The sequence below is a fragment of the Tachypleus tridentatus genome, chromosome 13 (assembly GCF_004210375.1).
Source record: "Tachypleus tridentatus isolate NWPU-2018 chromosome 13, ASM421037v1, whole genome shotgun sequence".
Lineage (NCBI taxonomy): Eukaryota > Metazoa > Arthropoda > Merostomata > Xiphosura > Limulidae > Tachypleus > Tachypleus tridentatus.
Genome location: NC_134837.1, coordinates 163,039,621 through 163,052,093, shown reverse-complemented (window position 1 = coordinate 163,052,093; position 12,473 = coordinate 163,039,621). Strand labels below are relative to the sequence as shown.

The following is a 12,473-nucleotide window of genomic DNA, read 5'->3' as shown; positions in this document are numbered from 1 at the left end:
TTATTTAGTAATGACTAATGTTTTCAAAGAGGATTATGACGTGTCTTGGTGTAATGAACTATGGCCCGAGACAGAAGATGAGAAATAGTATTCAAAAGGCAAAACCTATATGGGTTACCATCAGAGGTTTTAAAGGTAGGAGAATTTAACTAATATAACAATCTCCTCAGATAGATGAATAGGATGATGTTAATAAAAACTGTAAAATGTTTACAGGCTGTTATTAGTTAGAACAGAGATGTAACAACTATGAGAGACTCATTTCAGGGATTGTATATTCACATAAAAAGGAAGAGAAGTTTCTTAAACTAATTCAGATTACATTTCTATGCCAACCAGAAGAGATCCAATTTCAAGTTTACCACTAACCACTAATGAGGATATGGATGTAAGAGTTGAAATAGTAGAACATTACAAGATTCATTGTAAAACTAGGTTTGATGTTTTGCTGCAAGATAGAAATAATCTTTAGCTAAAACAGTTTCATTTTTCTAACAGGGTGGTTTAGTTTCAAATAATGATAATAAAAACATTCATGCCATGAAAAAATTTGAGCAATAATGAATTAAAAGGTGATGTGGGATAGATCTGGAAAATGTTTACAAACAAATTGCTTTTTTGTTAACCCATTTGCAGCAGGATAAGTGTAAAATACAAATTCATATACACATTTACACGAGTATTTATATTGCAACTTTTAATGTTGTATGTGTAGCTTCACAAAACTTGTTGGACTTTTAGTAACAATTCCAAGTCTTTTGTACACAGAAACTCAGAATTTTAAATAAAGTATTTTTACAAAGAATTTGTTTAGGAATATACCAAGCTTGTTTTGTTACTGGTCTGTGTGCAAAGCAATTTTTATATCCCAATAAAAAAACTATTCTTTGTTCTCAAAATCTCAAATATTATTTATGTAATTTCTAAAACTTACTAAACATATTTCAAACATTTGTTTTGAGAAAAACTTTATATTTTGTCAATTATTTCCTCTACCCTAACTATGAGAAGTCTGTGAATTTGACCAACCTCATAATCACCAAAAAAAGTTGGGAAATAGACATATATTATACTTTTTTGTTCAAGAATGAGTGCATATTATAACACAAAAACATTAAAAATTGTTTAATTTAAATAGTTTAAATCTCATAACGTTACATATTTATTATACTGGCCAGTCATACCTGGCTAACAATACAAAAGTTACAATGATGTGATGCACATTCACTCATGTTACCATATCCAGTAATACGCAACTAACTTTTAGTCTTTACAAAGTGACTTGTCTTGGCTGTGCTTTAGTGTAAAAAACAGTCACATCTGAATTATTATACATTACATATTTTTCTCAAAACATAGAACAGTAAATGAAGATGTACAGCAAACAATTATCTCTTCTTGTTACAACCTTCATACAAGGTTGGCACTTCCTATAGTTTTACATGTAAAACTTTTTTTTTTTTTTGGTAAAGGACAGGGGGTATATATATATACACACACATTTTAATAACCAAAAAATCCTAAACTGACATACTGATACCACAGAATTCCATTATAATTTATCAAATTTAGTAACTAAGTTGTATTTCAATCTAAAGAAAATGTGAAATTTTGAGCAGACCACAGACACAACCTACCTCCTTGTAGTTTTGATTTGAAAGAATGAGATGGCATCCTAGAACAAGAAAATGGCTGAGAAAAATCAATAGGTGGAAATTCTGAACTTTTGTTATTTACATGTCATTTTGCACGAAGGACAATTTCCAAAAAAGAGGTGAATAGGGCCACTGCATTTGATTCAGTACATGAGCAATATTCTCAGAAAACAGAAGACAGGAGGTTCTTATTTTATATTCTAGCTTGTTAATATCTACACAACTTATGACAAACATAAAAGAAAAATTCAGAGATAAATACCACAAACTTATGAAGAATTAAAATGGCAGATAGGATGGAATTTTGCAGATCTATGAGCTGTGGTTTTAGTTATAAAAGAAATTATGAAAAAAAAGACTTATAAGAAACAGCTAGATGATAATATTGAAATATTCATTATCTCAAATGCAAGCAAAATGTAAGAACAGGGATTACACCCTTGAAGAATACAGATGGTATGGTTTTTGTTAACTGTGTGATGGTTAAGCTAATAAATGTTTCTTTTCCCTTTTACAAAGAAGATATTAGAAATATTTTTAACCCTAAGCATCTTATGGGAAATACTGAAATTTACTCAAATCATACAAATATTAATCTTGTTGATGGTAGGCTAAAAAAACAGATTAAAGATAGTTAAAACTAGGACCAGATAACATTTTCCCCATAGAGTTTAAAGGCCAATAGACAGTTGCTTAAAGATTGGAGAATTGCTAAAATTACTTAAATTTTAAAGTTTTGTAGTGAGAAACAATTACAGACTCTTATAAGTTTTGCAAAATGACTTCAAAAATATAATATCACAGAAGAAATTAATGATGGACCCACTAAAAGAAAATTTTGCCTTACTAGTCTGTTAACTTTTTGCAAGAATATTAGTTTGTTATATGGACCAGGAAAGGGCATTAACTTGGCACAGTTAGTTTTCTGATAAGGTGTCACAATGAAAATTATAGTTAAGAAAACAACATTGGTAGGTAAAGGTTGGAGCAGGCTAGTTAATTGATTTGCAAGGTGACTGGAAAAGAAATAGCAAAAGTTTGTTTTAATGAACTCCAGGGTAACTTGACCCTTCTTACTTGCAGAGATTCTCAAGAGTCAGTTCTTAGGCCTTTACTATTTATTTACATTAATGATATTTATTGCAAGCATACTTAATAAGATGTTCTTATGATATTAAACTCTTGGATACTTTTAAATATATTGAAAATGTTGAGATACTACAGAATGGCTTCAAGTAATTCGTAATTTAGCCATATTTTAGTCAAACCTTTGATTATGAATCTCAAGGTTATCATAATCTAATGTATATTTTAGAGCTATAAGAATGAATAACTAGAAATACTTTGTAGTTGTACATTCTAACATTTTTCTGGAAAAAGAATTATTTGGGCATTACTAAAGTTTAAGTTTATGTGAAATCAGTTATCTTAGTATATTTGGATAAGATTAGTTATGATTATAATATCAGGCTTAGGATTAATACAGAATCATATGCTTAACCCTAAAACAGTAGGAATGTTGTAGGTAGCAGCATTAATTGATGATGGCTGCTGCTTAAGGGTTAATTTACTGTTGTTTTCAGACAATTAGATATCTAAAAAAATGATCCAGTAGAACATTTAGACATCCAATAATTTTAGAAAGGTATTAAAACTTTGCAACATACTTCAAAGAAGAACTTGTTAATTTGCAACATATTTGTCTAATTATCCAGTTACCATGCAGGTAATGTAATGGAGTAAATTAAACTGGTAACATAATAAACCTTGATCTATGCAAGTCAAATAATGAAGTAGATTTAAAATTTTAATAAAATAGGCCTAAATATATGCAGGTCATATAATAGAGAATATTAAACTAGTAATGTTGTAAGCCTTGATATATACAGGTCATACAACTGAGAAAATTGTTTTATTTTACAATAAACAAGTGATATTTAATGTTAGCCAAGTGAGAAAGATTATTTATGTGAAGAGTGTAGATGTAACTAAGTGATTTGCTGTATTATTACTAGTAAATAATAGTACAAGTTAATAGGGATTTTATTGTTAATCTATAGTGTAAAATGGCTTAATTTCAGTTAAGTATACAATTATTAGGTGGACAGATCAAAATTACAGAATAAAGACTTGTCAATTTTAACATGGTTAAAGATCATCCTGGAAAAGGTGGGGTGAAATAGGGTGTTATACATAACAAGATTTGGCCATGACTTTCAAGAGGCTTAGAAATATACAGTACATTATACTTAAGGATAAGTCTAAGATTATTTGGGGAAGATTGGCCTATTTAATGGACAGAATAGTAGAATGAAAGTAGAAGTAAGATACATGCTAGGTCAACTGCACAATGAAGATAAAGGTTCAACTGATGGTGGAGGAGCATGTGAGGGCTGGGTTTGAAAGGGTGAAAAGTACTAAAAAAGACAAAACTATAAAGACAGAATCAGTCAGCACTGAGGTGTGATATCTAACAGATTGGAACTACTGGCTGCTTGCAATCACAGAAAAGATGAGCAAGAAGTTTACATAGTAAGGAACTTGCTTGTATATCAATATGTTATTTGTAGTAGAAAACATACAAAGACAAGAACTGGAATTTTCTTACCAAGGGCTAAAGAATAGGATATCAATAAGCACGTTGACAGATCAGTTACTAATACCTTAGATTTTTGTTTTTTTAGTGCACATATGAACAAACATCATTCGAAATTGTATATCAGAAGTAATTCTTGATGATGAAAAATCCACTTGGAATAAAAATGTATTTCAGAATGCCCAGTAAAGGTATTAACACTTTTACTAATAAAGTAGGTTAACCTGAAGATGACCTAGGAAGGTTGAAATGTTGTTTTCTGCTTTACTAGTAAAAGTGTTAATACTCTTACCAAGCATTCTGAAATACATTTGTATATCAGAAGAACTGTTTAATATAAGTAGAGGTCCTCTTATGGGATTTAGAAAAAGAGATGGATGTGTGGACTTTTCAGGAACATTCCCTCAGACTAGATGCAAGAATACACTATGTAGCAGAAGCTTAACCATAAACCATATATTATCAGGGATATAACAGGGCAACAGACAGCCTGGTTAAATCAGTGAGAAAGTTTTTGGTATAAACATAAATTATATTCCAGAAGTGAGCCTTCAATTAAGTGGATTAGGTAAAAGGATATTTACTGAAGTTCCACATATTCATTAAAAATGGTTTAAACTAAAAACTTGTATCAGTAATGAAGCAGCTGAGGAAATTAGGAATTGAAGTATTGGGAATAAGCAAATTTATATAATAGGTAGAGCAAGAAGTTTAAAAAGGAAGATTCAGAGTATATTAACTTAGATAATAGTTTTAAAAACATGTTAGATTTAATGATGAGCATAGTTGCTATTATTCTAATATTATAAATATAAGGAAAAAATATCATCAGTTAAGGGCTCTAATTCAAACAGAGCATTAACAATGTGATAGGAATTACTGAAACTTAAATTGGGAGAAAACTGATAATAGGAATTATTCTGAAATTCCTGGTTAAAAGTTATGTAAAAATATAGAAAAGCTTGAATCTGTACAGAGACTTCAATGGTAATTGAAGGTCAGTAATGAGCTGGCTGATGTTACATATTTGGAGAATACCCATGCTATGTATTTACCAAGATTGTAATTAAACGATTCATATGTGGGCATTATTGGTCGTAGTGGACAATCTGCTTTATGAGGTTTGGGGATGCCGTATATTTGTTGTGTGCATTCTATAAGACACAAATTTAAACCAATACACACAAATCCAACAAAGACACATGAAATGTAACTAAACAAAATACTACTAAAAATAAAAAAAGCCAACACAATTTCAAAAACACTTTATTCCTAACCAGCGCAAGACCAACTCACGCACACCACAAATATACAGTATCCCCAAACCTCATAAACCAGATTGTCCACTATGACCAATAATGTCCACATATGAATCATTTAATTACAATCTTGATAAACATATAGCATGGGCATTCTCCAAATATGTAACATCAGCCAGCTCATTTATCAAAGACTCTTTTAATTTCAAATCTAACCTTAATCAGCTATTGTTTTACCCAGTTTTAAAGGCAGTCAAAGGTCAAATACATGTATGAGAGCCTATATCAGTACAAAATAAGTAGGTTCCTGAAGACTAGAAAATTGCTTGCATTACTCCTATTTTTAAAAGTGCAATAAAAATTACCCTGGAAATTACAGAATTACAAAACCTACTTCTATAATCAAAAACCTTCTATAAAGTTTGATAAAACCCAACATGAATTCTTCAAAGAGAAATGCTGCCTTATCAATGTTTTCTTTTCTGTAAGGATAGGAGTTATCATGTGGCTTACCTAAATAAAGTGAAGTGTGTGGACTTGGTACAATTAGATTCAAAACTTTCTTCATGAAATACAACACAAATTATTATCTAATAAAATCACATTTGTAGAGGCAGGAAAATCTAGCTAATTAGACTGTAGTAGTTTGATAAGAGGATGCAAAATATTATTAATGGACACCAGTAAAACTGAACCATTGTTATTTGTAGAGTACCTTGTGGAATGGTCTTGGACATTTGCTCTTCTTATTTCAGAGGTTTAATCAGTAAGATTTGCTAATGCTGTTAAATTCTTGGGTTTTCTAGTTGTAGTGAAAATTTTAAGATATTACAAAATATAATAAATAAACTAGTAAGTTGGGTAGATATCTGAAAAATGACCTTTATATAGTAATTGCAAGTAAATACTTTTGGGTTATAATTTGGACCACATGTTTCATATAGAAAGGAATCAACTACATAATGTGACTAGAAAAAAAAAGGATATTGGTACAGTGGTGGATAAGTCATTTAATACATTGACTCCCAAGCCTATTTTGCTGATACTTTGCAGGGTCCCACTAGTCATTTTACAATTGCTTTTTTCAGGAAGAGTGTATATATAATTGTTGTGTCCCAGCTACTCAGTGGCCCTTTAAGAAGAAAATAGAGCATGGCTCACTGGTGGGTTGTGTGGGTCTTACTGAAAGGCTATGGGTCCATGTGGGAACCTTTAAACCAGTGTTCTATGCTAATAGCAAAGCTAATAAAATTTTAGGATGCACTTACTGACACATTGATTACAAGTCAAAAGAGCTAGTTATCTTTCTGTACAAATCACAGTACTATTCTGTTACACACCCACAAATGGTAAATTTTTATTACATTAATATAATGCATATTTTTATTTTTATTATATTTATATATTTTGAAAAGTTTTAAATTGCAGGGATATAACGGAAAAACACCCAGAATCACTACTTTCGCCTCACTTGAAATCCTGTATACATTTAGATCTTTTTACCTATTTTAAAAAAAAAAAAGATATTAATTTATTGGAAAGTGTTCAAAGAAGTGCTACTGGTACTAGAATGTTTCCAGAGGTGGAAAAATTACCTTGCAGGATTTGATTACAATTTCTTTCTTTTCTCTTATTGAAATAAAGGTAAGAAACAATCTCATGAAGTTTAACAATTTATCCATGAAATTACTAAGGTAAAAGTTTTTGATTTCTTTGTGCTCTAATTTTGAAGACAACAGAATTGAACGACCCAAGTTTTTTTAAGATTTGGAAAAAAAAGGCTAAGTTCAAGCTAAAACAGTTTTGTATTTCTAACAGGAAGATTGGTTTATTAAATGCAATACCAGTGGCAGTGGCAAAAGTCAACACTGAAAATAAAGGGTGTATTTAAATGTTTACTTTTGTCAAAGTTGGGTAGGCAAGGATTGTCTAAAAAGAACAAATGGCCTTTTATTGGCACTTGATAGTAATGGCACCATTATATTGCTAAAATAGGGGCAAAAGAAATGGCACTGTATGTATATACAACAACAGTAACAGTACACATTGTGACAAAATATTGAGATTAAAATTATAAGCATAGGATTTCTTATCCTTTGAGAAAATAGACTGCTATTTTTCTACCATTTTTGCATTATTGCTGGTTTCATTTTTCTCTCATTTTGTTATTAGAAGGATAATTACCTGTATTCAAGTACTGCTCGCTGGGTCAAATAACCTACTGTCTTTTTGTGCTCAACAATTTGAAGACACCTTCATTCTGATATTGCACTGATAATTTACCAATTACTATCATTAACAGTTCTTAATTTCCTTATTTTCTTTTTCTATTTTTGTCTAGTAATTCTTTTATTCTGAAATGTGGACTTTAACAATTAACAGTTCACCTATTTACTGACAAAATTTAAACAATGTTTTATTGAAGTCAGCTTATAAGAATGTGTAATTATCCTTTTTTCTTTAAACTTAATATAATTGATTAACTAACTTATCTTTACCGAAGTGATGACTAATGCTTGGACTAAACCAGTGCCAAAGTTAGCACTGATGAGCAACTTGCTGCACTTGTTTTGTTTCTTTCTTCTATAGACATATCCTACTGAATTTTTTAAATTTCTGTTTAAGCCTTTTATCTTAGGACAATTTAACACTACAACTTATAATCCAAAAATCAAATTTAGTAAGACTATTGCTATTAATTTAATAATTAAGGATAGTCTTCCAGATTATATTTTTGTATATAATAATGTATAATGAAACGAGCAATATGTAAACACAGTCAAATAAGTACTGTTTTAACTTAAAATTTATGTTTAGATTTTTACCTGATTTTGCTGCCTTAATGGAAACTGGATTTCCATTTCTACAACAATGATTCAACCAAGCAACAACATCCCTTTGTGTGTAGCCAGCAACTTTTTGTCCTTGAACTTCCAAAATAATGTCTCCTTCTTCAACAAACCCATCAATATATGTAACCCTATCTTGATCAAGTGGCCCAAAAAAAGCAAATTCGCCATTATCTGAGCCTCCTTCAATTGACAGGTTTAAAACACCGTCGGATCCTGTACATACAAGACTTTCATAAACACTCTGGCTCCAATGCTGATAGCTTTTCATCTGACCAGACACCGGCAACCCTGTACTTGCTGTCTCCGTCCGCATTGAGTTAGGAGTGACCGGCCGTTTAACCGCTGGTTTCGACATCATTGAATCGATTCTATCATCGTATAAATCATATACGATAATTCTTCTAAAACATATGTTACTTAAACAGTTATCTGGTTCGAAATTAAGATATTTTCCAAAGATAGTCCGAAGAGAAAATGATATATAACATATATAAATATGGTGCAAACTTCACGCCTATTCCTATTACCGTGTTCTAGCCTATAGGTATAACCTAACGTGTTGTTAGAAGCGTTACTGGCTTCGAAGGTTGAGAACAACCGACATGGCAGTCAGCTTTAAGCCTAATCTCCCTGGAGTCAAAACTCAACGTCGACGCCAGGTTAAGCGCTGAATATACAACCTTTAAAAGTCTCATATGTTCACCACTTATCATCAACATTTTCACTGTATACAACTTCAAATAATAAGCAAAATTTTTCAAATTTTAATACTAAACACATTTCAGCCTGTATCTCTTTGTACAAATCTGACACAAATTGAAAACATTGGAAACTCACGCTTACTGTCCTAAAATTCAAAAGGCGTTAGATTCGCTACGTACGCAATGCGCATGCGCCTTGCTATATAACCTCATATTAAAATCTGCAGCCACGCATGATTATGCCAGCAATACGTCAATGTAACAAGTGTGTGGAAGTGTCAAAGAAGCGTTTTTTTTGTGTGTGTTGTTGTTTGTTTTTCGTAATGCTTCAATATATATTTTGAAACTTTAATATTGTAAGTATTAACTTTATAAATGTTTAATAGAGAGGAACTGCTGTAGTGATTTCGATGTTACATGGAGGATAAAATGCTTAATAGTCAATTCCATTATGTTCTTTGCCATCCATAGGATGGTAATTGGCGTCTTAGTGTAATATGTAAAAACGGCTCGTTTGGGTTGGGAAAATTTTCTCAACCTAAACGAGCTGTTTTTCATTTGTATTTTTCTCTACAAGTGGGTTTTCTCGACATCACCGTCTTAGTGTTAGGTTTCAGCTGGGAATTGATTTTTCAGTGTGCATAAATAGGTAAGATAATTAGCAATGATGTCCTCTGACTAAAGCTAACTGTTAAAACCAAAAGTAATAATTTAAGTGCCAAAACATTTTTAATATTCAGTGAAAACCTTCCAAATTAATTACATGCGTTCACATTACTCAGTATTAAAAGAGCAAAAAGTGTTTATTATTTTGTTTTTAAGTCACCCGAACAGTATGTTGACAATGAAGTAGTATACAACTATCAAATATATTCTCTGTCATAGTTTATTTACATATTACGAACTTTTTGAAAAGCTTTTTACGTTCCTGTACATAAACAGAAAAATTTGAATGAGAGTTGTTTGGTTGGTTTTGGAAGTTAGCGCAAAGCTACACGAGGGCTACCTGCGCTAGCCGTCCCTAATTTAGCAGTGCAAAACTAGAGGGAAGGCAACTAGTCATCACCCCCCACTGCCATCTCTTGGGCTACTCTTTTACAAACGAATAGCGGGATTGATTGACACACTATAACGCCCCCACGGCTGAAAGGGCGAGCATGTTTGATGCGAGAGGGATTCGAACCCGGGACCCTCAGATTACGAGTCGAACAACTTAACCCACCTGGCCTATGTATGAGAGAACTCACTATAGAGTATTATGTTATGAGATATTTGTGTTGTGTTCATTAACACCTCGTGTGTATGTGAGCGTGGGGATGTGAAGATGTTTCACGATTTCTTTGTTTCATGATGGGAGCATACCATCAGATTTCTAGATTTACGTTTGTGGTTGATGAATTTTAAAAACAATTTTGGCGCTTGAAGAGTTAAGACATACTGTTGAGGTTTAGTGAACGTGGTAATTCATTGCTTAACGTGGTAAGTGTTAACTTTCAAGCTACCAAGATTTCTTTTGTCTTTATATTAATAACGCAAACTAAATCCATTTTAGTTCGAATACAGTTATATTTTATTAGTAAAATCAATGTATTCAATTTATTTCCTAATAACTCCTCACGTGTATCTTCTTAATAAAGTATTTTATTTTATCCATACTTCAAATGGTCATGTCTCTTTCATTCAATTCAGCTCCAAATTATTACACTCTTTCGTTAATCATCTAGATCCTAACATTTCTCGTTAAGTAACTGTATGCTCTATATTTTGATTCTGCGAATACCACGGTCTATTCTCAATTAGGCCTGGCATAGCCAGGTGGTTAGGGCGCTGTACTCGCAAAATGAGGGTCGCGGATTTTAGTCCAAACATGTTCGCACTTTCAGATGTGGAGGTGTTATAATGTCACAATCAATCCCACTTTTCATTAGTAAAAGAGTAGTCTAATAGTTGGTGGTGAGAGATGATGACTAGCTGCCTTCCCCTTACTCTTTCACTGCTAAGTTAGGGAAGGCTAGCGCAGATAGTCCTCGAGTAGTTTTGCGCGAAATTCAAAACGAAACAAACCAAATCTTAACTCAATTAAGTTTTTTTGCTGTATGCAATCATTATCTAGTTATGGTGATTATTTTGTTTGTGTTATTTATGAGATACTACCCAAAAGGTGGCTCTGTCTGGTTTTATACAACTCATGGTAAGAAAATAGCGAAAGCCTTAACGGGTGAGATTTATAAGACATCAGGTTAACTTTTAAAACTACTCTGCTAAACGCTCAGTATTCTTCAATATTACAAGAAGCCATGCAATTTCAAACTTTGGTTATTTAACGCTGTCACAGCCCTTCGTATTAAATTAAAAACAGTTGCCAAAGAGGTTGCTGATCATAACTCTCCTAAGACTACTTGGGAAAATAATATCTACGTTATGCCATACTTTTCATATTTATCACCCCAAAGGCTCTGCGTTGGATCGATCCCTTAACAGTGGTCAGAGTGACTCGAAACATAGATTATTTTCACCAACTAGACTGGTAAAATAAGTACTGTTAATACTTATTAACAGCGCTGATCAGTAAAGCCATTTTCATGTCAACACATTGCTCAGACGAGTACTAGAAGGGGTCTTAATTTGACAGGGTGCAAAGGTTTTGACCAACCAAGAATATTAGACAGTACCTTTCCTACGTTAGTCTCATATTTATTTATGGCAAATGGAGTTAGGAATGAATATTTTTCCTCTTGTTACAACCAACACAGATACAAAGAACACAACATCTACTATTTATCATGAATGTTCTAGTTCTTGATATTACTAAACACCTAGATTAATTATAACAAAATTTGCAGCTAAAAAGTCAGGAATGTGAAATTTGTCAGAAATCAAACTATCCACTATTCAGAACTCAAGGCTTGTAAGAACAATACATCCAAGAACTTAACTAAATATGCTAGTAAACTGCAACGACTCCACAGTAAGGATTCCCTAGCATGATTTAAACAAATATAGATATTCACATTATAAGTTTGTGGAAGAATATCCTACTGAGTCTATGTAATGCCACTTAGACACTAAAAATACAGTGTCTTTAAGTTATGTTTATCTGTTGAACCAATGTAGAAGGCACTAACCTCAATTACCAGAGTGGAGGAATAGCTGTTGCAGTGACCTATTCTGTAACGTAACCCACACGGTATGAGAGGGGCAAAAGAAGCCACACTCATATACACTGCAGCTGTGTCAGTGATGTGAGAAGTGAGACATTCATATCAATGCCGAGAGATGAATTTTTACAGCTATGGACAACTTGATTATTTGTGGCGTGGATTAAGAAAACCCATACATCAATCATATGTATATCAAATGTTAGTGAATGAAAGAAGACAAACTATAAATGCTATTAGATCTAAAGCTTG

General features: G+C 32.2%; 1 protein-coding gene across 3 annotated transcripts in view; it reads right to left on the bottom strand.

Annotated features, from left to right (window-relative positions):
• LOC143241135 (membrane-associated guanylate kinase, WW and PDZ domain-containing protein 1-like) overlaps window positions 1-9,250 on the bottom strand; it is a 120,058-nt gene extending 110,808 nt beyond the window's left edge. For 2 of the 3 annotated variants that reach the window (XR_013022200.1, XM_076484740.1), the window contains exon 1: window positions 8,336-9,249. Coding sequence is in view for 2 of the 3 variants with exons in the window: in XM_076484740.1 (XP_076340855.1) it covers window positions 8,336-8,720 (385 nt within the window). In the remaining variant the exon portion in view is untranslated. Of the gene's footprint in view, window positions 1-8,335 lie in introns of all 3 variants that reach the window. The other variant, XM_076484741.1, reaches the window with a different exon arrangement.
• Window positions 9,251-12,473: the final 3,223 nt, after the last annotated feature.